The sequence below is a fragment of the Amblyomma mixtum genome, chromosome 3 (assembly GCF_055824585.1).
Source record: "Amblyomma mixtum isolate Tamu chromosome 3, ASM5582458v1, whole genome shotgun sequence".
NCBI lineage: Eukaryota > Metazoa > Arthropoda > Arachnida > Ixodida > Ixodidae > Amblyomma > Amblyomma mixtum.
The window spans coordinates 137,689,228-137,716,538 of record NC_143014.1 but is presented as its reverse complement, the minus strand read 5'-3'; the positions used below and the strand labels follow the sequence as shown (position 1 = coordinate 137,716,538).

The 27,311-nt window shown below is 48.8% G+C and overlaps 1 protein-coding gene across 1 annotated transcript in view; it reads right to left on the bottom strand.

Annotated features, from left to right (window-relative positions):
• The window catches only part of LOC149352139 (neuropeptide SIFamide receptor-like), a 183,984-nt gene extending 158,272 nt beyond the window's left edge, over window positions 1-25,712 (bottom strand). The window contains exon 1 of the mRNA XM_089581300.1: window positions 23,817-25,712. Coding sequence (XP_089437426.1) covers window positions 23,817-24,282 — 466 coding nt within the window. The 5' untranslated portion in view covers window positions 24,283-25,712. The remainder of the gene's footprint in view (window positions 1-23,816) is intronic.
• Between the last annotated feature and the right edge of the window lie 1,599 nt (window positions 25,713-27,311).

Genomic DNA, 27,311 nt, shown 5'->3' with positions numbered 1-27,311 from the left:
CGTCTTTTGTTTTCATTTCCCTTGCGTTCATTTTAAGCTCTTTTGTAGTTGTGATAACGCAGCTGGAAATGCAAAGTTAGGCACGAGGCGGCGAAAATCGCAGTCGAAGCTATCACTGTCATGGGGCGCCTGCCAAAGTTTTCTTCCTGAACATTTTCTTCTGGATGTACGGCCTGCACAAAGAGCAACTGCAATGCAAACGCGGTCATAGCTGCTGGAGCATGCTAAAGATAACGGACTGAAATGGACAGAGCGCTGAAACGCCAACCCTTGCGCACAGCCATCTAGCGAAGCACAGTTCCGGCTCGGCGTTCCCCTCCTATCAACGAGCTTTCCCGCAGCCCCAAACGACTCGTTTCCGTCTCCGTGGTTGTCGATAAGACCGAGGTCACCACTGATTCGCTCGCGTGAGAAGTTTGACGCTCATGAAAAGCCATTCCGAACTCGAGTTACCGCCTCGAAATTCGTTGCAGTGGCGCCAAAGAAGCTTCGGTCTTGTCCTAAATCTAGCGCAGCGTTGCTAGCGCCACTGGCCAAAGCGCACTAGGAATTGACAAACAGTAGAATGGGCAGAAAAAAATGACTAAATAGAAAATTGCATTGATAGTGAGCGGCTGCACAGAAGCCACATCTTGCATATACGGTATACGCCGCCCTGCCTACGGGGCTTATAGAGTGCAGTTTTTTTTTTTTTTTGGCGCTGAGTGAGCAGTATACGTGATTTTCAAGCAGTGTTTTTTCTCAAGCTCTCAGCCTGGCATAGGTAGCGTGTAGGTAACCACACATAGTGCAGAGTCCATCGGCGCAATTCAAGCTCCCAGGTGACCCAGGCAACGCAAATATCGGCCAACCACGAGTGAAGATGCTCCGTATTTTTACCTTCTTTTTTTCTTTTCGATACGCTAGTCATGTTGTCGTCTCCACTCATAGCACGAAACCATAATGAGATGACCCCCCCCCCCCTTCCCCCTCTTTTTTTTTTTTTTTCCTTTTGCGTCAGTCGCTTATTGTAAGTGGCCCGACCAAACTCAAGCCACGATTAACGCCGAGGTATTGAAGGACACGCAAGAATCGGTCGAGGAGAACAACCGCGCTTTCACAGAATTTTAAGTTGGACGAAAGTTTTGGCACAGTTCCAGTTCATTGCATATGTCCCCTTGTGACTAATGCAGCTGACAGCACACATTTAGCTGGGCGTCTGAAGGCATGAAATGCATTCTGTTTAGAGGAAAGGAAACGTTTTCAGATGAGCTCCGCGTTGCCTAAAATGCGATCCAGGGAAAAAGAAAAAAACATGCACGAGTCAGACGCAAATAGAAAGCGCGACGACGGTTTTCCCACTACGCCCCTGGTATACGAGGTGTGCAAAGCTGCAAAATAATCTCATCACTCATGATGAGTCACTGCTTTCGTGCAGGTTGTTTCCAAATATAACACAGTAAAGAAGGAAGACGATGGGGGTGTGGGTGAAATGAGTGCTGGCAGCATTTTTCCCCCTTTGATGTAAATGCCAGCGGAAGCGAACGCCTTGCAGTCGAGAGGCATGCTGGGCCTATAAATTTGTTTTGCACATTTCTTGCTAATGCAAAAAGCAAATGTTTGATGAAGAAAGCTGGGAGCAGTGATTTTCTTACCCGGTGGACACCCGGCCCACGCCGTGAGGGAAGCGGAGAAGGGGGTAGTGAAACAAAGGAAGTAAAAACGAGGCGGCGTAGTAGAGCGCTCTGCATTAATTTCGATCTAGGCCGCTTCTTTCACGTGCACTGACGTCGCACAGCGCAAATGCGTTTTTGCCGTTGAAATTCGGGCGTCTCGGCGGGAAGTTAGTCCCGTGAACTCGTGCTCAGCAGCCGAAAGCCACAGAAGCTCAGCATTCGCGGCGGCTTCATTTAGTGACATTATTAAGTTTCTCGTGCATAAGCAACTAAGTTGAACCTCGTTAGAACGAAGTTGAAAGGGCCCGGCGATTACTTCGTTATAGCCGTAGCTTCGTCATAACCCGCGTTGACCGAGCTTCCAAAGGAAATCGCCATTCCTTTCGTTATATCCATTATTTCGTTATAAACCGCTTGCTTACAAAGAGGTTCTACTGTTACAATTCCAACTAATGACGCTGCCGCGCTAGGTTAGGGATGAACTGTAGCGCATGAGTGAGGACATATAGAGACAAAGCACAATGGTATTCTTAAGAAATAATATCAAGAAAAGTAATGTTCAAACTCTGGAGAGTCAACAACAGTTTATAGAGTTAAGTTTTTCGGAAGCGTCGGATGGCCAGTTTGATCTGGTCGGATGCTCGTCGCGAGCGACGAATGACGATGGCACGCTGGCCGGAGATCGTATACATGGAAGTTAGCGGTACGAAGTGCACTTCGCGTCTTCATCCGCTCGTCCGGCGACACGTTGCCGTTTGGGGCAGCAACTCCAACTTCTTGGCAAACAAAATTGATTTGTTAAAGAATAGACCAAACTACAAGCAGTAAGAAGAAACGGCACTTTAAAAAAGGCAGTATAAAAGCGGCCGAGCCTAAGACTCGGCGCGCTCCCTCAAATCTTTGTTTGCAGCTCGTTTTAAACCCTTCGATAATTGGGCGGAGCTTTACTAAATCTGCTCTCGCACAATTTCGACCAATCACAGTGCAATGGTGCCATACATACAAGTGGGCGGAGCCCAGGGCTCGCTCGAGCCCGACTCGGCGGACCCCGCACTTCCTGGAACGTACAGGGCGCGCTCGTTTTGCATGTGCATCTCGCTACACCTGCAACCCACCGAGGCGCCCCCGCATCGGCCTTACTGTCACGGCTGCCAGTAAACAGAACCAAACCGCTTAGCTGGACAGTCGGATGGTTTGAGAAGTCGCCGGCCCTAAAGGCGCGTTCCACACACTTAGGGCTGCTGGTGAACATCTACCTGGGTCAAGTAGGGGCCGCAGAAAAGGTCCATAAGAAAGCGCTTACCGCAGGACAAGACTGGTGCAATATTACGCGCGCGCTCGTAGATGTTGAATACAAGCTTACTAATATCGCTCCAGAGGAAAACATATGGCAATTGTGTCTTAACAGTTCACCTATGGGGCAGAAGCTTGGACGCTAGCGAAAAAAGAGCTGGAGTTAAACTGGGGACAGAGCAGTGTGGTACGGAAAGGAGAACGATAGGGGCAACGTTAAGGGTCGGGAAGGGAGCATATTGGGTCAGTTAACAAACGCGAGTTATTGATTTAGAGGGCCTCTAGCCAGGCATGCAGAGGGCGGAGAACCGATAAACGATGCTGCATTTGGAGAACAGATTGGATTCCGATGGAAGGCAAATCGAATCGCACAGAGTCCGGTTGGAAGATTAGATTAGGCATAATAGCTGACCAGTCGCGACTGGCGCAGGGCAGGGCTAACGGGATATAATTACGGTTTACGTAACTGGCTGCTGATGATGAGAATGACGATTCACTCATGTAAAGACAGTTTTTGATATGCGGCAACAGGGAGAAAAAAATAAACAGATATCACGATTTGTTGGAAAGGAAGAAGCGCTGGAAGAAAAATGGGAATAAGCGCAAAGTAAGTGGGAAAGGAAGAGCAAAAGGGAAGAAAGAACCGGCGCGCAAAAACAATGCGTCAGGATCGCACGAATCTCATAAAGCTATCGGTGTAATTTCTGCGCACATTGAGGTTGAAAGCGGATTAAATTTTCTTACAAGCGCGTATGTAGACCTTGCGAAAAAGCTAGGTTTTTCAGCTGGACGTGAAGGACTTGCTTATTTCATTACTCGGCCGCAAAGTAACTGGCAGTGATCAATTTTCGATCGCGGACGTGTCTCACACTCACTTCACCACGGAATCCTTTCGCATTGAATGTAAGGCGGTTATGGACTTCACTGACGATTTCAGGCGTCCGCATTTGCGTCGCTTAATCTATAAATTCTCGGGCCACTGTCCTCGAAAGAAGCCCGCGGTAATCGGCAAGGATATTTTAACGTAGCAGTTCCAGCGATGCAGTTCTTCTGGCTCTTATTTCGTCCATTACTCGAGCTTTGTGGGGGGAGAACAAAAACAACAAAAAAAAAACTCCCGAAACTTTTGCGCGAGACTAGTTTAATGCAAGAACGCTGCTACGCAGTCACTCTGTTGCGGTGAGGAAGCCTGAAGCGGCGAATGCCCGCACACTCAAAATACTCAGCATAATAATTTTCGAGGCCCCGTAGCGTACTGCCGTCTATATTCCTTTACGTTAAAACTGCGCGCCATCATCGGAGGCGGGGGCGCGCGTTTCCTTATGGCTCGCCTCTGCTATGCGTGTGAGCGCAGCCTGCTGCTGGTTTGCATACAAAGCAAGACTATTTCTGCTGGAGAATACGGCAGCAGCAGGGACTGCAGCGGCTTGTGGCGATATTATACACTGTGCACGAAAGGGATACAGGGTAGGGGTGCAAGGGAGAGGAGAGTAGGGTGGGGTAGGGAGGCAAACGAGCCCTGAGGAGAGCTACGAAAGCGAAGGAAATAGCCGAGCAACGTGAAAAACGGTTCTCTTGGAAATTCGCCAACGTTTGCCAAAGGGCGCCTCATTCCGCGCCGCAGCAGAGACGCACTGTGGGTAGCAGTACACAATGAAGTTTTGGAAAGCCTCGAGCCGAGCTGCGGCCGAAATGCTTTTGAACCAACGCCCCGCGGTCTGCGCCGCTGTCCGCGCGAGGCCCCCGCGAATAGCGGCATGGTGGCGGCAACAGCAGAAGCCGGTCCAAGGGCGGCTTGACCCGAGGCGGGCAGACCACCACATCCTCCCAGAGGAAATGCGGCAAAAAAAAAAAATTGCGCATGCACGTCTGTTCTCAGCGCGATAACAAGGACAGTTCTCCCACTCGAGAGAGAGACGGGCTTAGCATGTCTGGCCCCTATTTCAGTTTTCGGAAGGGACAAGTTTCACAATCGCCCTGAGGCGCACTACATACTTCTAGAGTACTTGAATTTCTTCCCTGGTATCTATATAGGTTGTCTTTCGTCGCTTTTATCTATTTCTTCTTCGCCAATTTTTTTTTTATTCGTCGAGAATCCTCAACTAAGCCTCACTGTCGTACTTAACGTCATGGAACGCCGGGTCACGGCTCTAGGTTGCGTCAGCTTCCCGCAGCAGTCATTCCATCCTTTAGTATACGCTTCTAGCATACGGCGTTTTATGTGTTTCGGAGCTCCAACTTAAAGTATATATTTTAGTTTGCAGCTTCTTCTGTTTTTTTTTTTTTTTTTGCTGCGGCATCCATGAGCACACTTCTGGCCCTCGCGTGCTTTTATATATTGTTTAATATTACTTTTGTTTTATTCGCTCGCGCTGACAAAACTCCACCCATGTGGAGTTCTGCCTCCGGGCCAACAAACGGAGCGGCTGTTCTCTGCTCTATAACGACGGTGGCGGCTCTCGTAGCCACTTCCGTTCTTGTGTCATAAATTTAAGGTGTAGGTCCCGCAATAGGAATCAAGATGTCAGTGGATGCTACTTACGCTCTAAAAACTGTGCCCCACGATTCCAAAGAAAGTTTGCCTCTTGATTGAAGAACGCGCTGCGCTGTAGTATTTCGTCGTGTTCGAAATCAGGCCAACTAATTTGCTTTCGGGTTCTATCGCTGCGAATTCTGAACTTAGCGCGGTTCACATACTTGCGCAAGAAAAGAGCGAGCGCTGAACCGCTAAACCTCTAAAAACGGCTTGCCTCTATTGAAATTTTGTATTGTTTTGTAAGATACGGAGCACGAAAGAGGTGTCCGCAGCAGACTGTCATCACTGGTTTGCAGACAGCAGAAGAGCCTCTATCACCCTTACAAAAAACAAACAAAGAAAAAAAACAAACAGGCAGCGTACTCGGTCCACTCAGTTTTCAATCCAGTGCCGACGAATTGTGGCTCAGAAAATTACCAGCCGTGCTTCGGCCACTAAATATACAAGTGCGCATAAAAGCCCGAAGAGCATCGCGCACCAATTTTTGAAGAAAAGCCACTTCTCGTGAGCAGGAGCGACGCTGAGCGATCACTGATGCCACAACGCTCCCTCTCGAGAGATAAAGGACGTCTTCAAGATTTCACGCGCTGCAGTGCGTTTACTTTTGTTCCCGGAATCTTAATATCGCACGGCGTCGGCCCATAGACGCAAAACGTGTCGTAATGCGCAGATAAATGCGCGTCTTTCCCACGTTTCTCGCGACAGAACGCGCTTTTGCGCAACGACCACTCCCGGACTACGTAGGCTTTGGCGCGACGATCTCGTATGCCATGCTGTAGGCACGTTTCACAAAGTACCTGCCAGGATTCTTTTCGCACGCGTGCTCTTTGACCTCTCCGCGCGAAATGTTGGGGCACAACGCGTATGTGTCACGAGGCTGTATAACTCTTGTGCCGCCGTCGCCGGCATCCCTTACACGTGTTGAAAGCATGTTCTTGTGGCGAACTTTTAAGTGTGCGTTTAGCGACTCGATCTTTGCGACCTTTTAAAATGGGGGTCAAATCTCAATGGGTATGCGTTTATTTTCTCTTGAACTGATTATGTTTCGGCCGAACTCCTAAGTAAGCAACTGCTTTCGAAAGAGGCTGGCACCGTGCTGTCATTGCGGAACACCGTGCTGCTTCATCCCTAATTACACTTTTCCTAATCATGCTATCTTACTGTACCTCGATTCCGGTCACTCTGTATAGATAAATTTTGAGACGTGTGAAGCTCACGAAAAATCAAGCGCAAAATTTTTTCCCATTTATTTTATTCTATTCTTAACAGTTCTGCCCAAGGCTCTCCCTAAGGATGGCAGCGGAGCCAAGCCGAGCGTCACTAAGTGCTCATGGACGGAGATTAGGAGAAAGGGGGACATAATTGCTACAGCCTCCTGGAACATGTGTGCAACAGTATGAGAGTCAGTTAGCCCTGCATGCCTGCATTTCCATCGTGCACCCTAGTCACACTAGGGATTTAGAGCTGAAGGAAGTCAGCTGCAATAATTTTGGTCTGCAATTAAAACCGTAAACGTACGTTCAGACACAGCCATGAAACAACGCTTGCCGCCAAAACCACAGTCAGCGGTACAGAAAACTTAAGTTTGTTGTGAGAACGCACGTTCATATGTGAAAAGGTATGCGTTGCAGCAATAGTTTTTTGGCTTCTGTTAATATCTAGTCCTCATCGTTTGCTACTACAAAAAGCTGGCTCATTGAGCTTCTTTAATAGAATAAATTCCAACGCGTCCTTCATTCAGAATCTTTTACTTTAATAATAATGGTTTTGGAGAACACCTAGGCATTATGCAAATTCCGACGCTGTGTTGTCGGATGCACACGGGAGTGCGCGAACGATGTTGACAGCTCACGTTCCAGCTAAGTACCTACCTGGCTTTGATCGCGCTCAAAGGGGAGCACGGGTATGGTGCGAACTGTCTCATAATTGTGTTCGGCAGCTGCGCTCACTCTGAGAGCGGCCCAAGCTGCTCCTCACACTTCGAACCCGGCCGCTTGCCGCTTCTTACTGTGACCCTTACCCAGCCCGCCTAGATTCACACGTCTCTCGAGCTTCAAGCGCCCAAAGGCAGCGCATGGTTTCATCGTACCAGATGAGGAAACTTTTTTGAGCATAACCAGAGAGTGTGGACTCGTAGTACGCTGTTTTTGACATGCAATTTATGAATTACTATACTCGCAAGCCTCCCTCTCAAGGTATCGACTATCCCTCCGTACCTCCTCCTTTACACGTAATGCGGGAGGTAACTGGGAAAGTTCACTGTTGTAATTTACTTAAGTGGTGCAAAAACTGTTGCAATTATCAGTAGTTGCCAGGGCAGAGAATAACTGAAGCCGACCAGTCTGCCTTTCTTCGGGAATAGATTCGCTCTTTCTCTTTCATGGTGGGAGCCATTTCAAGCATCACATTTTCTCACAAACGGAGCTGATCAATGTTTGTTTACATTTAGGATCGATCTCGAAAATTCGTGCCATATAATGAGTTCGCTAAGTCATGCAAGAAATGAGCTGCAAAGCATGATCATTGAGTTAGACAGGCAGAGCAGAACGGCAAGCCTTAAAATTCGCGTGTAGAAAACCAAAGTAATGCTCAACAGTGTTGGTCAAATGTTTAGGGGAATTCCCCAAGGTGGAGTAGATTTTGTAATAAAGAAGTAATTACTCATTGACATCCACCTGAGCGCAGCCATAGGTCTACAAATGAAAGCTATACAGCTTTTTCAGAAACTTCGCAGTTAAAGAAAAATTCGTCATGGTCTTGCAAGAGAACTGCAGTTCGCAATTGGTAGAGATGCTGGAAATGGTAAGGGAATGCGTCTACTTAGAGCAGGTAGTGGCCGCTGATCTGCGTCATGAGAGGGAAATAACTAGAAGAATAAGAATGGGGTGGAGCGCATATCGCAGGTTCCCTCAGATCATGAATGGCAGTTTACGGGTATCCCTCAAGAGAAAAGTATACAACAGCTGTATCTTACCGGTACTCACCTATGGGGCAGAAACGTGGAGGATAACGAAGAGGGTTCATCTTAAATTGAGGATAACGCAGAAAGCTATGGAAAGAAAAATGATAGGTGTAACGTTAAATGCGCCCTAAAGAGGAATCTGAACTCGTCTTTTTGCCGCGGGAACACGATCTACACATTCCGAGCATTCTTAGAAACTTCGAATTATTGCCCAGTAGGGCAGCTTTCCCTAATTTAAATCCGATTAAACGTCCCGGCTCCCGCCGTTTTTTGAGTTCACCGCAACCGGTGGGAGGGGTCAACCAATGCATGGAGTGCCTTTCAGGCAGTCGCGTAGCGGCTTTCCTTTCCTTTAACTTTTGTTTGTTAGATTTTAGTGAACAAATAGTTTCAGTCGCAGGCAATATAGCCGCAAAATAAGCACGCATAAATAAAAATACGCGTGAACTATTTGCTTTTGCCAATGACTTGGAGTAGGCAAATGGAAATCGCGAAATTAGTAGGAGTAAATTCTATTACTCTTTCTGGACACGCTGTTATGTAATATTTTTATAAATCCGCTACATAGTGGTGGTTCAAGAACATATCACCAAAAAAAAAGAAGCTCGAAGCAGCCTGACTATGTTTTCACGTCTCTGAAGATGCCACAAAACCGCAGGAAAAGCACTAGAATACAATAAGGTTTATCCTTCCTTCCTTCTTTCTTTCTCTCTCTCTCTTTCTTTATTTCTCTTTCTTTATTTCTTCCTTCCTTCTTTCTCTCTTTCTTTCCTTCTCTCTTTCTCTCTTTATTTCTTCCTTTCTTGGTCAAATGTTTAGGGGAATCCCCTAAGGTGGAGTAGATTTGTAATAAGGGAGTAATTACTCATTGGCATCCACCCAATCGCAGCCATACGGCTACAAAGGAAAGCTATACAGCTTTCTCAGAAACTTCGTAGTTAAAGAAAAATTCGTCCTGGTCCGGGGTTCGAACCCGGAACCACCGCCACACCGGAGCAGTCGCTCTACCAATTGAGCTAACCGGGACGGCAAGCTTATGGTAGGGCGAGAGCGAATTGATCAGTAACTCGAAGTGGGAAGAGTGTTGGTCAAATGTTTAGGGGAATCCCCCAAGGTGGAGTATATTTGTAATAAGGGAGTAATTACTCATTGGCATCCACCCAATCGCAGCCATACGGCTACAAAGGAAAGCTATACAGCTTTCTCAGAAACTTCGTAGTTAAAGAAAAATTCGTCCTGGTCCGGGGTTCGAACCCGGAACCACCGCCTTCTCCTTCTTTCTCTCTTTCTTTCCTTCTTTCGTTCTCTCTTTCCTTCTTCCTTTCGTTCCTTCTTTCTTTCTTTCTTTCCTTCTTCCTATCCTTCTTCCTTCAAAAGGGCTGAAAATTGGGCGAGTTGGTACGAATTCATACTGGTGTGGCACCACAGGGACAGGGACACCTTCTTTCTTTCTTTCTTTCTTTCTTTCTTTCTTTCTTTCTTTCTTTCTTTCTTTCTTTCTTTCTTTCTTTCTTTCTTTCTTTCTTTCTTTCTTTCTTTCTTTCTTCCTTTCTTTCTTTCTTTCTTTCTTTCCTTCTTTCTTTCTTTCTTTCTTGCTTTTTTTCTTTCTTTCCTTCTTCCTTTCTTTCCTTCTTCCTTTCTTTCTTTCTTTCTTTCTTTCTTTCTTTCTTTCCTTCTTTCTTTCTTTCCTTCTTTCTTTCTTTCCTTCTTTCTTTCTTTCTTTCTTTCTTCCTTCCTTCCTTCCTTCCTCGTCGTCTGCTGCCACAGGGGTGATGCGCCCCACCACGCTGGCTTCGGCCTGCTCCCAGGAAGCGCTCGCCTCGCTTCTTTTACTTGTGATTTGTCGGTGCACGCGTTTCTACTTTCTTGAAAGTACCGTGTATGCATCACTTTCTACTTTTGCTATCACGCGACATCCTTTGATCTAGACTTTTCCGTGTGATCTGTGGGACGCCATCGCGTTTTGTTGCAAGTGCTGTTCGGTTCGTGAGTGAGATTTTCGCGACGTCGGACGTTTGCTGGGTGAGGTCGTGCCCTAATCGGACTTCAAAAAACTGCCCAAAGGGCCTACGTTTGTTCTCCTTGCCGGTGGACGAACCGCGACGTAGCGCATGGCTGCGTTGCGCAGGTGCGCGATATCAACGCCGAGAAGCTACCAAAGCTTCCCCGTTTCTGCGCTGAACACTTTGAGGAATGCGCTTTCCATTGGTCCGAGGTGAGCCACTCCCGTCTGCGGTGGAACGTTCTGCCCACGCTCCGATTTCCCGTCGTCGATGGAACCGAGCAACAAGCCCCGAAGCGCCAGAGAGTCCTGGTAAGTATTTCTGCGAATGAACTTTCATTTCTTAGCATGGCGCAAACGTATCGTTCAGTATAGGGTCGCTGACTCGAGCATGCGTCAGGTTCAAAATATAGTTTGTTCTCAAAGTTACGTGGATATATCATGACGTGCATGTTCATCATTTGCAGAAGCTAAAGAAGTAAAAGTGCTCCGTGCTTCGCGTTCGTAAGTGTGGGGTCAGTCTAGATGAACTTAGAAAATTTCTGACATACATCTTGTTCGGCAATTTTACGCGCGCCGTAGAATGCTTCTGTCAGCTAAAGCGGTGCATTCTTAGTGCTCAAATTTCGAGCAGAAATGGCATTTGGTCGGCAGTGCTGTTTGTTTGGGGTGCTTGGCAGGTTCGATCGCAAGGAGAGAGGTATTCGCATCGTCTGCTGAGAGGGCGAAGCAAAGCACGCCGCAATGCCAGCGATGGCACCATCACATTTAGTTTGTAACAACTCCACCATGGAGATGGAGTGTTTGTTGTTACTAGTTAAATAATAAAGGAAGGAAAAGCTGTTGCTAGCCGCGGCATCTTCCATCGAAACCTGAAGCACCTCAGCTGCGGCTAGTAGGAATAAAAGGAGAGGCAGAGGGCAGCGAGGGGAGCCGGCCCACGCGATGTTTTTGTCGCCGGCACTGACTTGTTTCCTTGCGCGCGGGGGCAGAGACGCACACTTCGCCTTCGCGCACCTCGCGGTCCAGCTAAATGCTTACATTGCGCGCGCGTGCGTGTTCTGTCACGGGAGGAAAACAAAAAACCAGCGCGGCTCTGCGCACAACAGCCTATGTGGAAATGCCCAACTATAAAGCACCTAACGTTACCCCACGCGGTGCGTTCTGTCACTGCGCGAAACTACCTGACGCGGAATAGACGGGACGTCAAGCCCGTTCGAAGTATTCACAGGGGCTCACCAGAGCTCGCTCATGGGTATGCGCGCTGCCTTGCCTGCCGCCACAGGAGCGTCGTCAGATTGCCTGGGATGAGGCCGTGCGCCCTGTAGGCCGCTATAATATCGCGACGCGGTTCGGAAGAACGCGGCACAACGGAGGAGCAAGTGCTCCAGTGTTTCAGCCGCGGCACATTCGCCACACACGTCGCTTGTAGCTAGTCTGTGGCGCACCCGTCTGTACCCGGTCCACACGCATCCTAAACGCGCACGAATGATCTTCTCCGACTGCAGCCGTGTCAGGGAGCGGCCATAGACTCTTTTGATGCGCTCACCTTGTGCGATTCGCGGGTCGGGGTGCTGCTGTCGGAGGTAATCGTAGATAACCGCTTGCATGTCCTCCAGTGCGAGAGGCAGGTCGCTGGGAAGCAGCTGGTGTGCGGCAATCCCGAGTTAGTCAGCTTGCTCGCAATTACTCAGTGGCCGTGGACTCACTGTGCACGAATGGCGGAGCCGTGCTGCGCTAGGCGCGCACGGATTTCGCACAGTGACTGCCGAGGCCATGTTCCGGATAGAAATTGATGAAGTACCTAAATCAGTGTATTTAATGTGAAGGCGTGAAATGTAAAGCAACCCAGAAATGCTATGTTGCACAACCTCCAGCTTTCTAAACCGAAACGCTTTAGAAAGCAAAGTGGCTGATCTGCCTTTGTACAACCATCTTTCAGAGCAAAGTCCCTTAACCAGATCCTTCTGAGGCAGGACCTTCAACATTTGCAGCCAGCAGCTGTCCGCACCAAGACAATGGTTCTGTCGAACACAGCACTAGATCCGAAGCAGTCTGTAAGTCCTTACTGTATTTCGCAAATTCTGTGTGGATAAATATTTGCTTACCTACAGTGGCAGCCGCTGCGGCTTCTCCTGCCCGTGTCACAGAGGAACCCTTGCTGCTTCCACCCTTCGTCCCGGTCACATGCAGTAGTGAACCACTTGACTGCATATCTCCACAGGATGACAGGCCAGACTCTGACTCCAGCTACTCTTCAATCCACCATGATGACATCGAAAGGTGGGCTCTTCACATGTGCATGGGTTTTGGGGCTAACAGTTGGCCCCATTCCGATTTCAGTGAGCCGTGCGCAGAGTGTATATCTTTTTAAAATTCAGGTGTCAAGAAAAAGCTGGCTACGGCAAGCAAGCGGGCGGAGCTAGAGATCTGCACTCAAGCAGCTACCAACCACAAGTATTGGACAGCATAGGCCGGAGGAGGCGATGCAGAGCTGGTCGTCGACATCTGGCGGAGTATGCAAAATCACGTCATCAACCAGCACTCTGCACATGGCGGACTGCATCCAAGGTGTCTCCGCGACGACATGCCGGAGGGGACAAGGGTTTGCTAAACTTTGCCAAGAGAGAGCCAAAAATTTGCTCTGGAGGCATTCCACAGCGTCTCGATTGACTTCGCACCAAATCCTCCAGATCGTTAGGCAGAATTGCCACCCTATGCAATATCCTCAGCTTAATTAAAGGACGCGACTTGCCATCCGGCCTCCACTTCAGTGAAAATGTGGACCGCTCCTAGGCTCTGACAAAGGAAGGCAGTTCACGCTGGATGATGCAGCCTACCAATTCGCAAAAGGGCCATCACTCAGTGTGTCCCATCAAAACAGCTACCACATACAGTAAGTATTGTGCTTCATGCCGAATGAATAACTTGGATGGAGTCTTTTGGAATGATGCCATGTGAGGACTTCATTTCCAGTGTATGTCGGAAAGCTTGTGAAAGAAGTTATCAGCAGCAGCAAGCTCTGGCGATCCCTCTCTGCTGCATCAGAAGCCAGCACAAGCGCTTTCCCAGCACCAATGACCTCGGCCTTCACAAGGCCTTCTATTCAGGAGCTTGTGGAAGCGACGAGGTCACGCTTCAGCCAGGGTCCCCAGTGAGGCTAGCCTCGAGTCCATGTTATCTCGACCAAACCAAGGTGAGGGTTACATCTAGCGTGTTTGAAAGTCTGAACTGTCTGCTGAGCAGCAATATGCGTTGCTTCCCTTCTGCTGCATCAGAGGCCGACATAGCATCTCCTTGGCATGGCTCGGCGTCTTACTTTTCAACTAAAATGCGCACCAATGCCAGGTAATGACACACTGTGCGCGGCACAGCCATCACGCACAGTGTGTCCCATGAAAACAGCCCCGACTTTCAGTAAGGAATGTTTCCTTTCGTATGAATGACATTTGGGGAGCATTTTGAAAGAATATCCTGTGCAGATTTCATTTCTAGAGTACGTCTGAAAGCTTGTGAAGGAAGTTATGAGCAGCGGCAAACTCCAGGGATCCTTCTCTGGTGCATCAGAAGCCACCATAAGTGCTTTCCCAGCACCAACGATCTTGGCTTTCGCGAAGGTGAGGTTTACAACATCCAGCGTGTTTGAAAGTCTGAAGTGTCTGATGAGCAGCAAGATGTGTGGCTCTACTTCTGCTGTATCGGAGGCCGACATGAGCGCCTTCTCGGTACATACTTTTACGAGTTTCTTGCAGGTCCAGGTCCAGGTTTCTTGCAGGTCCAGATTTATGTCTGCCGACAGAGTGAACTTTTCCTGCGATAGCAAGTTGCAGGGAACAGAAAGTTTAATCTGCTGCCGCGGTGCATCTACTTTTCTTGTCGCTAGTATCCGTAGAACGTCAACGGTAGTAAATTCAAAACGTTTCAAAAATAATCAGGCACGGGATACTCACGATCACCCCATCGTTCCATGGAGAGAAGTAATGTCCTTAGACTTTGCCACTCAGTGTGCTTTGGCCTAAGACACTTTTCTCAACTATTTAGCCCCAGCCGAACCGAGCACCAAGTCGGAGGAAACTTTGCAACGATTAGAAAACCGGTGGGTATCCTGTGGCGCTGGCGATCAAATCCAGCGCCTTCCGAATGCGAGGTGGTTACTTTCAGCATTAGACCACCGCTCCGGCCCTGTGACCCAGGTATCCACGGGTTCTTCAAATAGGTGGAAGCCATGGCCCGGCCTGGTGCTCGACTTTCCAGGGTGTACGGCTTGGGAAAGGAGCCTGTGTTTTCAAATCCCGCTATACTGTGAGAGATCATCGTGCTGTTTCTGTAATTGCTGTTTCTGTAATTGCTGTTTCTGTAATTCTGTAACTTCGAAAAATAACTCCTATGAACATTAATGCTTTTTTCGTTTTCTATTATGGAGTTGACGTCTCTGAGCTACTCAACCTATGAGGGACGCCTTAATGCAGGGCTGCGGTAATTTCGACCATGTGGGGTTCTTTGGTTTCGTGCACTGACATCGCACACGACACGGCCCTCTGGCATTTACCCTAATTGAAATGCGACCGCCCGAAATCGAACCCGCGTCTATCGGGTCAACAGCCGTGCACCATAACTGAGCCACCACGGTGGTTCTTGAAAATTAATGGCCTGTAACAAAATATCAAGCAAGCAGCGGTAGTTCATTGTATAGTGTGAGTAAATCTGTGCTACAGCAAAAAAGGATGGAAGGAAAATAACCCAATAGTAATCGATTACTTTCCTGTAATTGTTCAGTTACTTTCCTGGAGCTGTAATTGTCACTATAACTCGTTAGATATCAGTTAGAGTAATAGTAATTGCGCCTGATTAATTTATTTTTATGTAACGTGAACAATACTGGGTATTCACGATACCCTCGAACTTCAATGTCTCTGTAGGGGGTAGGAAAATTATCCTTCTCATCTATGAGAACCTTGGTAGCTTCAATCTTAAGTGCCATAAGATATTGCTGAAAAGCAGTCTTTATGGCCCGAAACTTTTCGCGCACCCAGTACTGCAGCTAGCATCAGGTCCGTTTATAGGCTGTAGAGAACTTTACGACAATGGAAGCGTAATGAAACTCTCTTCCTTTATCAGAAGAAGAGCTGAAAAATGGCTGTGAATGAAAAAACGAATTCATGCAAAGATACGAGGCTCTTGTGCACAGCCCAGAGTCACGGTCAATAAAGCGGCAGGCTGCCTCCACAAAACCAAAGGGGGCTTTAGAGAGCGGTGACTAGTATGAATAGGGGACACAACTTTACTGCACTTTCAGATATTGCCTCCACTCACTGAAATACGAACCATGTGGCAAGCACAAGCGCTATGCCGTCGAGCTGTCAGTATTGTTCTATTGAACTACGGTAGTACTAGTTCATTGTCTCTCTAAGAAGTGACAGCGTTACGAAAATAAGAGCTAGCATCAGAAAATTCGGGCCATGTTTTGCAAGTATTCTATTCGTGATACATTATTCTGCCTCCTTGATGTTGGTCAGCCGCGCCTCTGATACTATTAATGCCGGTGAACGACACTGCTTGCTGCCTATGAAGTATGACGTCACAGGCCGTGGCTGTTAATGATAAATTGTCCACACAATATCGCAGAGCTGTTCGAACTTTAAGCCGGTTCTTTAGTGGCTCGTGCCCCCAACTTCGGAAATGATGATAGCCTCGCCTATGATACAGCCGAGGCACCTGGCACTCACAATTTGTTCTGACGGTAAAACCGTAGCTTGCGCACGCCGCCACGCTTGAGTGAGACCGAGCACAGCGTTGAAGTGTTGCGCCACCTTCTACCGACCTGGAAATGGCAGGCGCGACTGCAGCCGCAACAACAAATTCGCTGCTATTCGCAGAGACCCTGCGCGCACAGACGAACAGCGTAAATGCGAGGTTGTGTTACTAGTTGGCCGCTGGCTTACGGGCGCCGCTTGTAAGTGAGAAACTCATTTGGAGACGTCGGAAGCAGCCGGAACCTTCTCGTAATGTTAATAGGACCGTACCATCTCGGACCGTAAGGATGCGCGCTGAGTGTGAATGGGGCAATTTATTCCTGGCGCGAGGACCGCGTCATACCGGAGAAAATGGGTCCCAAACAGGCCTCTCCACACGACTTCTGCCGCGAGCTGCTCAAGTCGCCGCTAATGGACGCCGCAGTCACATAGGGCGAAAATAAGGGTGCGTCGCCGCTGTCTTTTTTATTACTGCCCGAGGTACTTACTCGCTTCTGTTAACAGCGTACCACTCTGTCTCCCTCCACATCAAGCCAAGCGACGTCCCTTTTCACGTGCGCGCGCTTAACATAGTACATGAGATAGACTGGTTCTTCACTTTTTTGCCCTTCTTCCGAACAAAAAACTCCTCAGTGCTCTTAGCCGAACAAGTCACGATGTTCTTCTATAAAGGGATTTCACGAAAAAAAAAAACGTAATATCTAACTCGGCAGACGCGATTATGCTAACTGCTCCTCCGTAACAAGGGAGTAATCACTCATTAGCATTCAACGCAGCGTAACCGTACACCTCTAAAGGAAAGCTATATAGCTTCCACAGAAACTTCCATCTTGGTCCTCCGTGCTCCAGGAGACACCATGGCAAGAGCTTGTAGTAGGCAGGAGCTTGTGGCGCCGATGTATTGACTCTACTGTGTTTCAGCTAAGCGATTTAAGAAAAAAAAAACCTAAATGGTGAGAAAAAAATGTACTTTAAACCACAACAACAGTGAATTGCAGCTGTTTTCATACGCAGCCCCCCCCCCCCCCCCTCGTTCTTTCTCTTCACCCACCGCAAAAAAAGAGCACATGGGGTGCGCAAATGTGTATCTGTTCTGCTGAGCTGCTCCCCTTCGCAGTTCAGAGACAGCTGCTTTTTGGAACACTATTCACGAGAGGCAGCGAGAGAATGCGGTCAGAGACAGCTGAAACTGTATCGTGCTCATGGGCCCATGCGCAGTATCTGCTACATCAGGTTAGTATGGCACGTGCCTTACTCAGCATTTAGTTGATGCTTTTAAGGTTGTACGAGGAAAGCGAAAGCGCCACACAGTTCATCGAGTTTAGTACACAGTTGGAAGTACCGGCTCGGTTCGCGTCGATTGAGGGTTGCCCAAATAATCTTAGCAGGGAACCGGTGCAATGTCTGTCCTCGGCAGATTTTCTTTTCTTTTTATTTTTCCATAGATATCAAACTCTGAGTTTAGTTGGAAGTTAAAAGAATCTAAAGATGTATGAGAAGGAAAACAAAAAAAGGGCCGAAAAGCCAATAAACCGGTGCCGGGATTAAACGTCACCGGCGTCGGCAGGCTGCGCTGCCCGCTTCAACCTGGTTACAAAGTGCCGAAGCGTGGACGGGGTAAATCATTTGCATTTGCCGGCAACATTTTGCACGCGGTTCGCCCAGGGCTAATGGAAGCCACGCTCGCGAGGCAGCAATTAGCTGGCCGTCGGCAAACAACCGAGAAATCCCCGGTCATGCAGATGAGCGGCGACGAGGGCGACCCCCACCCGACCGAGCGGCCGGAACGAATGTTGCGCTTTGCTTCCGCGAGCAGCGGCTGAAACACCGCGCCGTTCACTAACAGAATGCGAGAGCAAGCTGCGCTCTATCGGTGAGTTTTAGAGGCGAGTTTGTCGCCTCTGTGTTTGGGGGAGCCATGTCCGCCAGCCCCCGACACAAACCGCGACTGTCACGCAAGGCGAATTAGGGCTTCCTCAGCGAGCGAGTGAAATGAGGCGCGTAGCGGAACGGCGAAAACGTGCTCGGGTGTGGCGGACGACGGCAGAAAATTACCGAGGTTCTTTCGTCAAAATGCTGAGGCTAAGGCTGTAGTCAGATGAGTGGTCGCCCCGTGAACTTCATAAGATTGAACCTACGTTTGAAATTCATTCACGGGCCGACGTCTCAGTTTATGAACGTATCTATCGGAAAGCGGCCGTCGCGTTATAGAGATCACCACGAGAACGCCATAGTCGCAGAGAAGAGCCAGGCCGGCGGGTTCATGACAGGCCGCAGGGTTATGCAAATGCACAACCAAGGTGCGCGGTGAAATTACCGTTTCTTGGTGGGAACAGCCGAAATAACAAAACGCAGACACAGAAAAGAACACACAGAATGTAGACGAAGCTGACTGTCAACTAAAATTTTATTGGAAAACCCGCGCTTTTTGTTTCCTTGTCAAAAAGATCTTGCTTTTATCTCCCGTGGGGTTCGTTCAAGAAGGAAATTTCTTTTCTTGATAGAGAGATTGATGGTGTACTAACGCACCGCTGTCCTGTTTCCCGTATCGCCAATGCCTCAAGGATCTCACGTGTCACTTGGTCTGCGTATCTTTCCATGACTTGAACTTCATGCAACTTGGGCTCACACTTGCGCTCTTTTTTGCCTTTCTTGTTTTCTTTACAATCTCTGCAATGCAGGGCTAGATTGCTGCTTGGGGCACCTGATAGCGATAATGCATGTTCTCTTATCCTATCATTAAGGCACCTTCCCGTCTGCCCTATATACTGTTTGCCACAGGCCAGAGGGATATTGTAAACCACACCTTTAACACACTCGCTGAATCTTGTTCGGTGTGCGATCTGGCATTGCTGCTTCTTTTGCCTGTTGATTCGAGCACACATGCTCATTGCCTTGTTCGGTGCAGAGCAAACAACCCGGACCTCTCTGCATTGCAGAGATTGTAAAGAAAACAAGAAAGGCAAAAAAGAGCGCAAGTGTGAGCCCAAGTTGCATGAAGTTCAAGTCATGGAAAGATACGCAGACCAAGTGACACGTGAGATCCTTGAGGCATTGGCGATACGGGAAACAGGACAGCGGTGCGTTAGTACACCATCAATCTCTCTATCAAGAACAGAAATTTCCTTCTTGAACGAACCCCGCGGGAGATAAAAGCAAGATCTTTTTGACAAGGAAACAAAAAGCGCGGGTTTTCCAATAAAATTTTAGTTGACAGTCAGCTTCGTCTACGTTCTGTGTGTTCCTTTCTGTGTCTGCGTTTTGTTTTTTCGGCTGTTCCCACCCAGAAGTATGAACCAACTAGCTCAGTTTTCTACTCTTTTAAATTACCGTTGTTTCAACCCGAACAGAGAATGCGGTTACGTGACAACGAACAATTAATGCGACGCTTCGCTGCATCAATTTTATAACATCTCTCACTACAAGATGTGCGCTGCAATGGAACGCTTCCGTCAGCTTGTTGTACGCTGCGTGAAACGGCACAGGAATTGAAGGCACGTGAGTGTGTGCACTTTGAACTTCACCAACATTGTCTTCGATGTATATGGTTTGGTTTGGTTTATTGGGGTTTAACGTCCAAAAGCGACTGAGGCTATGAGAGACGCCGTAGTGAAGGGCTCCGGAAATTTCGACCACCTGGGGTTCTTTAACGTGCACTGACATCGCACAGCACACGGGCCTCTAGAATTTCGCCTTCAAGAAATTCAGCCGCCGCGGCCGGGATCGAACCCGCGTCTTTTGGGTCAGCAGCCGAGCGCCGTAGCCACTGAGCCACCGCGGCGGGGCTCGATGTATATGAGCAAATTGGCTAAGTTTCCTCTACGCCACAAGGCTTGGAGGTGGTTTTAAGCATTTCACGCCACACTGCGGTGCTCCCTAAGAGCGAGACGCATCGTATAGACGGTTCCGCTCACAGTGCCAGTCAGAGGTGACAAGTTTTCTAGGCGATCTTCTTACGTACAACTGAAAATGCAACCGAAATTAAGAACTTTCGTAGTTTCCATGTCCTCAGGATCTGTAGGTTCCCTAACTGTTGACACTAATTAAACCAGGATCACGGATTTCATGTACTCGCACCAAATATAAAAGTGAAAACCTCCTGGTGTCCACAAATGTCCTGACCGAGATATAATGTATTAATAATATATAGTTGCGAAGGAGGCGCTATATCAACCAGAAGTTATATACTTATAAAGTAGACTGATACAGGCTCAGAAGTATAACAAAGGTTTACCCACGTCTCCACTGGGACCAGTCTTCAGTAGCCTTCATGAAGACATGGCTCCCAGTCGAAACGTCAGTAAGCGCTTGTAATGTTTTTTAGAGTGTGTCAGTCTGCTTTTTAAATACATATGCGAGGTGCGATAAAAAGTAATGAGACTGGCAACACTGTGCGTGAACAGACAACGCTGTTGTCGCCCCCGTCACTCCAAAGTTAGGCTGGATCGTGCCCAAGGATCAGCACCGGTTTGAACTGGCTGCAGTTGCTACATGAGTGTTGAGAGCATCTGAAGTGAGGTTGTGTCTATCAATCGCCGTATGAAAATGGACCGGCAAAAGTATGAGCAACGCTCCGCCATGAAATTTTTTGTGAATCTTAGCGAAACCGCTACTGTGACCTATGAAAAGTTAAAAAAGGCATATGGAGAACATTCTCTATTTAGCGCACAAGTGCTCCGATTGCACAAGTGCTTTTTAGCAGGCCGAGAAGGAGTGCATGACGAAGCTCGTGCGGGACGACCTTCAACGATGAACTAATCGAAAATTAAAGGGGCGGAGAAACCAAATTTTGAGGCTATAAAAAGCCTGCTATGGGATTTCTCTGTGCGCAAGGGCACTCACAGCCAGGTATTGGACACAACGAACGTTTAAAAAAAAATATTTTAATTCGGTTCCATAGATTACCTAAATGCTCACTCTCACGATCTAGACCCATCGCTAGCGCGATAAACGTTGACGTCACTACGCTGGTAGAGTAACCAACGTTTTTGCGACGTCATACCAAAATACAGTGACGTACAATGAGCGGGCCACAGCCACAGTCGTGAGGCTCGAGTGACGAGCCAGGCGAGCGCAGTTGATGCACCAACGAGCCGCATTTGCAGCGAACAGACACTCGCTCGGTTAGTTTTTGTCAACGTATTGCCGAACTAGCCATGCTTACTGGCATTTCGCAAAGTGCTTCACATCCTCACGTGAACCCGCGAAAGCGATATGAGCGCGCGATCGTGCGATCAAAAAAAAAAAGTCGATGTCCTTATTGGAATCAGATTCGTCAAAATCCAAGCTGCTGGGACTAGCCATGCCTTTGTTTGTTTTCATGCGCTGGTCAGCACTTGTGTGAGAAAGCAGACGATGCAGCAGTAGGTGCGTCACAACTTTGTGGGCCCACGTGACCAGGCAAAGTAGTTGAGCATCATAAATAGTGACTTCACTGTCCAACTCGGCGTTCAGAAACCGAAACCGAAAATCGTTCACCTAAAAATGCGATATTAAATTATTCACTGTGAATATATGAATCTTAGAGTGTGTATCATGCTTCTCGGGACAATAAGAAACGTTTGAAACAAAGAACGCTCCAACCACAAATCTGGTGTCTCCACCCCTTTAAATCGGCGCTCATTTCTTTTTTTCTTTTTTACCATCGGGGGATCAGCCACAAAGAATTTGTGCCCCCGGGACAAACACTCGATCAAACTTTTTATCGTGCAGTCCTTGAAAAACTCAAGAAACTGGTGGCAGGTTGAGACCAGGCATTACGCGGACATGGATGCTTCACCACTGCAATGAGCCCTGCCACACGGCAATGTCCATCAATAATTTTTTTTGCAAGATATAGTATTCCTGTGGTTCCTCAGCACTCTATTCGCCGGATCTCAGTCCCTTAATTTCGACTTCTTTTTATTCCCACGGCTCGATACCCACTTCAAAGGGAGGCACCTTGGTACTCTGGATAATAGCCAGAAGAGTGTAACAGACGAACTGAAACGTATTCCAGCAGAAGCCTTCCAGAACTGCTACGAAGGCAGGAAACAACGTCAACGTCACTGCGTAAATGCAGAAGGGAACTATTTTGATGGGGGGCAGCCTTGAAGTGTAAAAATAAAAAAATTCGCGGCTAAAAAAAAATTAGTCATTTCTTTTCTCACACACCTCGTACATAAACCTAATTGAGTATGTATATATATATATATATATATATATATATATATACGGTAACGACACAACCGCAAAAATTGAAACGTAAATTTGATTTTAGTTCACTGACGGCTCCCGACTGTGAATGCGTACCGTGTAATTTAACCCTAGTTCGGTAAAATAGAGCCGAATAAAATAATACCTGCGACAGATAGCGTCGCACATGCCTAACGGAAGTGCTCACATGTACGCCGCTGTGATTTGCCCACTAAAGGTCCTTGCACACATTCGCGCAGTCCCCTCGGGTTTGTAATTTTTGTTTAAAGTGTCGAGTTAAATTAGCGCGCAGTAAGCATGACCCTTCCGGGGATCTGCAAGAACAGCGTGGACGGGAGGAGTAAGCGACAAATTCTTGCAGTTCAATAGAAAACCAAACCAACTCTTAAACGACCGGGAAGAATGAGGGCAGCTGGACCCTGAAATGATACGCCACAATGCAAGCGGGCCGTGACTCCCAAATAATTACAGAGTTATGCTGGCGGCACAGTTCGCCAGCCCCGGTGTTTCCGCAAGAGAACATGTCTTTGTCAGTTCTCTCACAAAGACAGGTCCTCTAGGGCTACTGAATCACAAGGCAATACAGGCACTCTCACTGGCAATTAATTAGATTTGACAAAAGGAATAACACCTCGACCCGGCGTAACTCTACCGCAGAAACCGCCTGCTGCCGAAACCGAGGGCCAACAAACCAGCAAGCCCGTGACTAAAAATGAAACGGTCTCACTTGCGATAATTACCCTAGCCACGTCCCACCCAGCTCATGCTGATGAGACACGTGACACACGAGCACTACCGCGCTGCCGAACGCTTTACAATGCGTAGCAGGTTCAGACGACTTTGGTGAGAAGCCAAGCGCGGCAGCGGATAGACGCAGTGTCCAAGTGTCCTGGATCTCTCCATCGCTGCGCCGCTGTCTGCGACGCCTCCCCCAACGAAGCACCTAATTTATCTGCTATTGCGAAAAGCCGCCCGCTCGAATCTAGTAAAGCGGTGGCTGGAACGAAAAGCCTCGAAGGATACGGCGAAGTGCGGAGTTTGCTTCCCGAAATAGCTCCTGGTCGTTTCTACTCCTCGACTTGTCAAAGGCGCAAAGATATGCTAGTTGGTTATGACTTAAAGCGAAATTTAAAGTTAGGGGAACCGCGCCGAGGTGGAAGCTTCGGTTTCGTTTTTATTCGCCTTCCTTCGCCCCCTCACCCGCTATTCTTTCGACCCACTGCTGCTGCGCTACATCCGCGCCAGCGCCCCTTCGCAACGGCATATAACTCAATTGCTGGTTAGCGCCAGTTTCTCCCACCCATTTATTCGCTTTCCATCGCGCCGGCCGAGCGTTCGCGCTACTTAGGCCGCACGCTTTCAGAGTGCCGCCAGATGCAGCGAGGCGAGCGCGCATCCCCCCGCACGCGCCCGTACTCACGGACAAAGATGTTTCCGACGAGCGTCGCCGGAATGCAGAAGACGACGACCAGGATGTCGGCCATGGCCAGGTTGACGATAAAGTAGTTGGTGACCGTGCGCATGCGCGGTGAGCGCGCAACCACGGCCACCACGAAGCTGTTGCCGAGCAGTCCCATGATGAAGACCACGGTGTAGGCCAGGCAGAAGACGGCCACGATAGACGGCGAGTAGCGCATCCACAGGTCTGACGGGATCGAGTAAAGGTCCTCATAGTCACTCGCGTTGCTCCACGAGCCGTTGTCCTGCACTGACGGCGAAGCTGTCTCGGTCGGCCCTCGGCCTTCTTCGCCATACGGCTCGTAGGCCTCGCTGCCATACGCCGCTATAGCGTCCGAGGTCCTCGAGTAAGAAGGAGTCGAGTTGGCCGCGGCCAGCCAGGACGTGGCGGGGCGCACCATGGCCGCCGGAGGCGTGGAGCGCAGCATAAGCTCCAAAGAAGAGGCCGGCGCAGACGCGTTCCCCGGGCCAGGCACCACTCCGACTGGCGGTCGGCTCCCCAAAGTCCAGTTTTGGCCGAATCTTCTGGCGGACAGGCGTCCCCTGACAAGTGTCCCGTTCGAGTCGCTGAAGGCGCGCGCCTCACAGTACTGGCACCGCTCAGACGGGCCCGCGTCCAACGATCAGTTCAAATTCGTCAGTCTTACGCTGCTGCCAGCAACGGGCACTCGATGAATCAGCGGGCATGCAGTGGCTGCATTCGCTTTTCTTGCGCGACGCGTCGCTTCCGTCCGTGGTGACTAGCTATAATTGCCTTCTGTGGCGCACGCAATACAGGCTCGGTAAGTAATCCGCGCTCAACGAGTGAGGAAGTGGCGACACCACAGTCGCGGGGAAACGCGCTTGAGAGGGATTCCAAAGGAGCCGAGATGAACCGCTAGGGAAGACAAAAAAAAAAAAAAAGAGCGACTTCCACGGGCCAACGGAAACGGCCTGTGCGATGTGCCCAACTGAGATCAGTGGCCCAACCTACGCTACAGTATGAAACAGAGAATTTTGGACTAAGGTATTGATGATCTCCGTGATTGTCGCCGGTGAGCTTAGAATTGGCTCTTTTGGATCAGGGCAAATGATGTGAAGGGGCTCCCAAGTATCTCGCCCAATATTGTTTAATGAGCCATTAGTTGAATCTGTGCAATACGGCTTCAATCGTAAAAAACAAATTGGCTCTCGATAAAGAATTTTATGCAGTTAACTCTTTCTAGGCGAACCATTAACATTCCGACGACGAAGCAAAATCTGAGTAAGTCGAACCGCCCCGCTTTCGAACAGATATCCTACGTACAATTCAAATGGATGTTCTTTGCTCACTCTACAGAGAGTTATTTATTTTTTCTCACGAGCGCCAATATTCTGACCACCCACCTGGACAACTTCTTCCGGACGTGAAAGACGATGGGGGTCGCCTACAGGCGTTTTTTTCTCGGCTATGTGTCTGTGGGGCTGTCGACGACCCGACTTCTTCCTTAAGTTTTGTTTTGCAAACTAGAACATACAACGTAGGCACTCTTACGTCAGCCCCGCAGGAGTTAAGCAACATGCGACACCTTTTCCGATCAGTGAAGGGACACTGGAGCGCACAGCACTTCGTTACTTGCAGCGTGCGACCACGGCAAGGCGACGCGTCGCGCGGAAAAGGTCCGCGACCCACTTGAGAGCCCGGAGAGGAAGGAGACAAAGAGTTTGAAAGACAGCGGACGTGGAAACACGGAGCAGGCAGCCGAAGGCAAACAGATGTAGCGTCAGTCGGTGCTGTCGGTCTGCTGGAAGCCGTCGCGACTCGTCTCGTCAGGTGGGCCCGGCGCTGCGCGAACACACGTGCGCTGTCCCGCGCTCCGGGCGACTGAACGGCCCAAACGCGAGCGAAGCAGGCCAACAAGCGCCCGAGAGACCGAGGTTTGCGCCCTCCTGCTCTCTCCGTGCCTCTTCTCCTCGCCCGCTTTCTGCGGGGCTCTTACAGGTAGCGCCCTCTGTCGAGGAAACTTCGCACTGACCGGCGCGCGCCTTGGCGCTACTCAGCCGTGCTGCGTTCCGCCGCATCCGACCGACACACACTGCGCGCCTCTCTTGGGCGCTTGTCATCTGTCGTTGCCATTGCGGCGCATACTGCTCTTTTCTCTACCTGTGACAAGCTCGACAATAAACGAGTGCAGCTGTAGTGCGCTTCTTTGTGGGTGTTCACAGGCCCTGGTTGTCGGAAGTTTCAACTTAGGAAAAGGGTTCACGCTATCTGGCTTTTCCTCGACGAGACTTTCTCTTCGTTTACGCCAAAAATTCGTTTTCTCCCTAATGATAGGAGAATAAATTTCTTGTGACCCGCTATGTTGGTTGAGTGCCTTTGGTGGTCAGCATCTGAGCTCAAAGTCGCGGGATCGAAGCCCAGCCGAGGCGCCCGCATTTCGATGCAGGTGAAATGCGAACAAGGCGCTCTGCGTGTCAGTGCAAGTTAAAGAAACTAAGAGGTAGAAATTAACACCGAGCCTTCAACTACGGCGCTTCTCATTGCGCATGTGCAGCTTCGGGGCTTTGAACCCCACATAAACTATATACCTTCTGACAAGTTTCTGGGTGTTTCATCATCACTTACAATAAGTTGGTTTCTTCTACAATAATGAGCATATGGATGCGTGAAATGTACTAAATGTCACTTCTGTTTAGAGGCAATGAAGTCCAAATTTTGACGCGTCGACCTCAATGATTTCCCTTTGATATAAATTCCCCTCAGCGACAGCAAATATCGCCACCGCATTCAATGGCCCAATAGCGGAATGTCGCTTTGAGAGCCAGCTTTGAGTCACCCGCTACCTTTACCGGCAACGGCCCAGAAGGGCAGTCTAAGAATGTGAATAACAATGCCCGCTAGTTTTACGGACAGAGAAAGGTTGACATGAAAATGTCGTTTAGATCACCGAAACCAAAGCAAGCTTTGAGGCAATGCAATGATGACAATTTCTTTTGCTAGCCAGCTATAAATATGTCATTTACTGTTAAAACGTCGTTTCTGAGTGTGTCGTTGCCTTCGAACAGCAACACCGAGATTATCAAGGTTCGTATCACTAAACTTTTCTTTCGATTTCTTTTGATTGGCTGTGTTTTTATTTCGTGGAAGACAAGACACATAACTAAGGCAGCAAGCGTTGTTATGCCTAAACATAACTAATATACTAAGCTTTTAGGTGCCTCGTCTTCTCAAAGGCGGCTATGCATGCATAAGCAGGGGTGAGTATTCCCCGCAATGCAGCTTATATTGGCCGAAATGATAGTCCCATACACGTTTACCATAATCCAGTTGTTTAATCACATTTTTTTGCCTGGCAGCAAGGACAGACGAGGTCTCTAATAACAAACCTGACGGTTACTCACATTGCGTTCGCTATATCCGAAGGTCGTAGTATATGGACTTCTCACGCTAATGTCAAAAATGAAAAGGGAGGCAAATTTCTTGAATTTCTTGAAG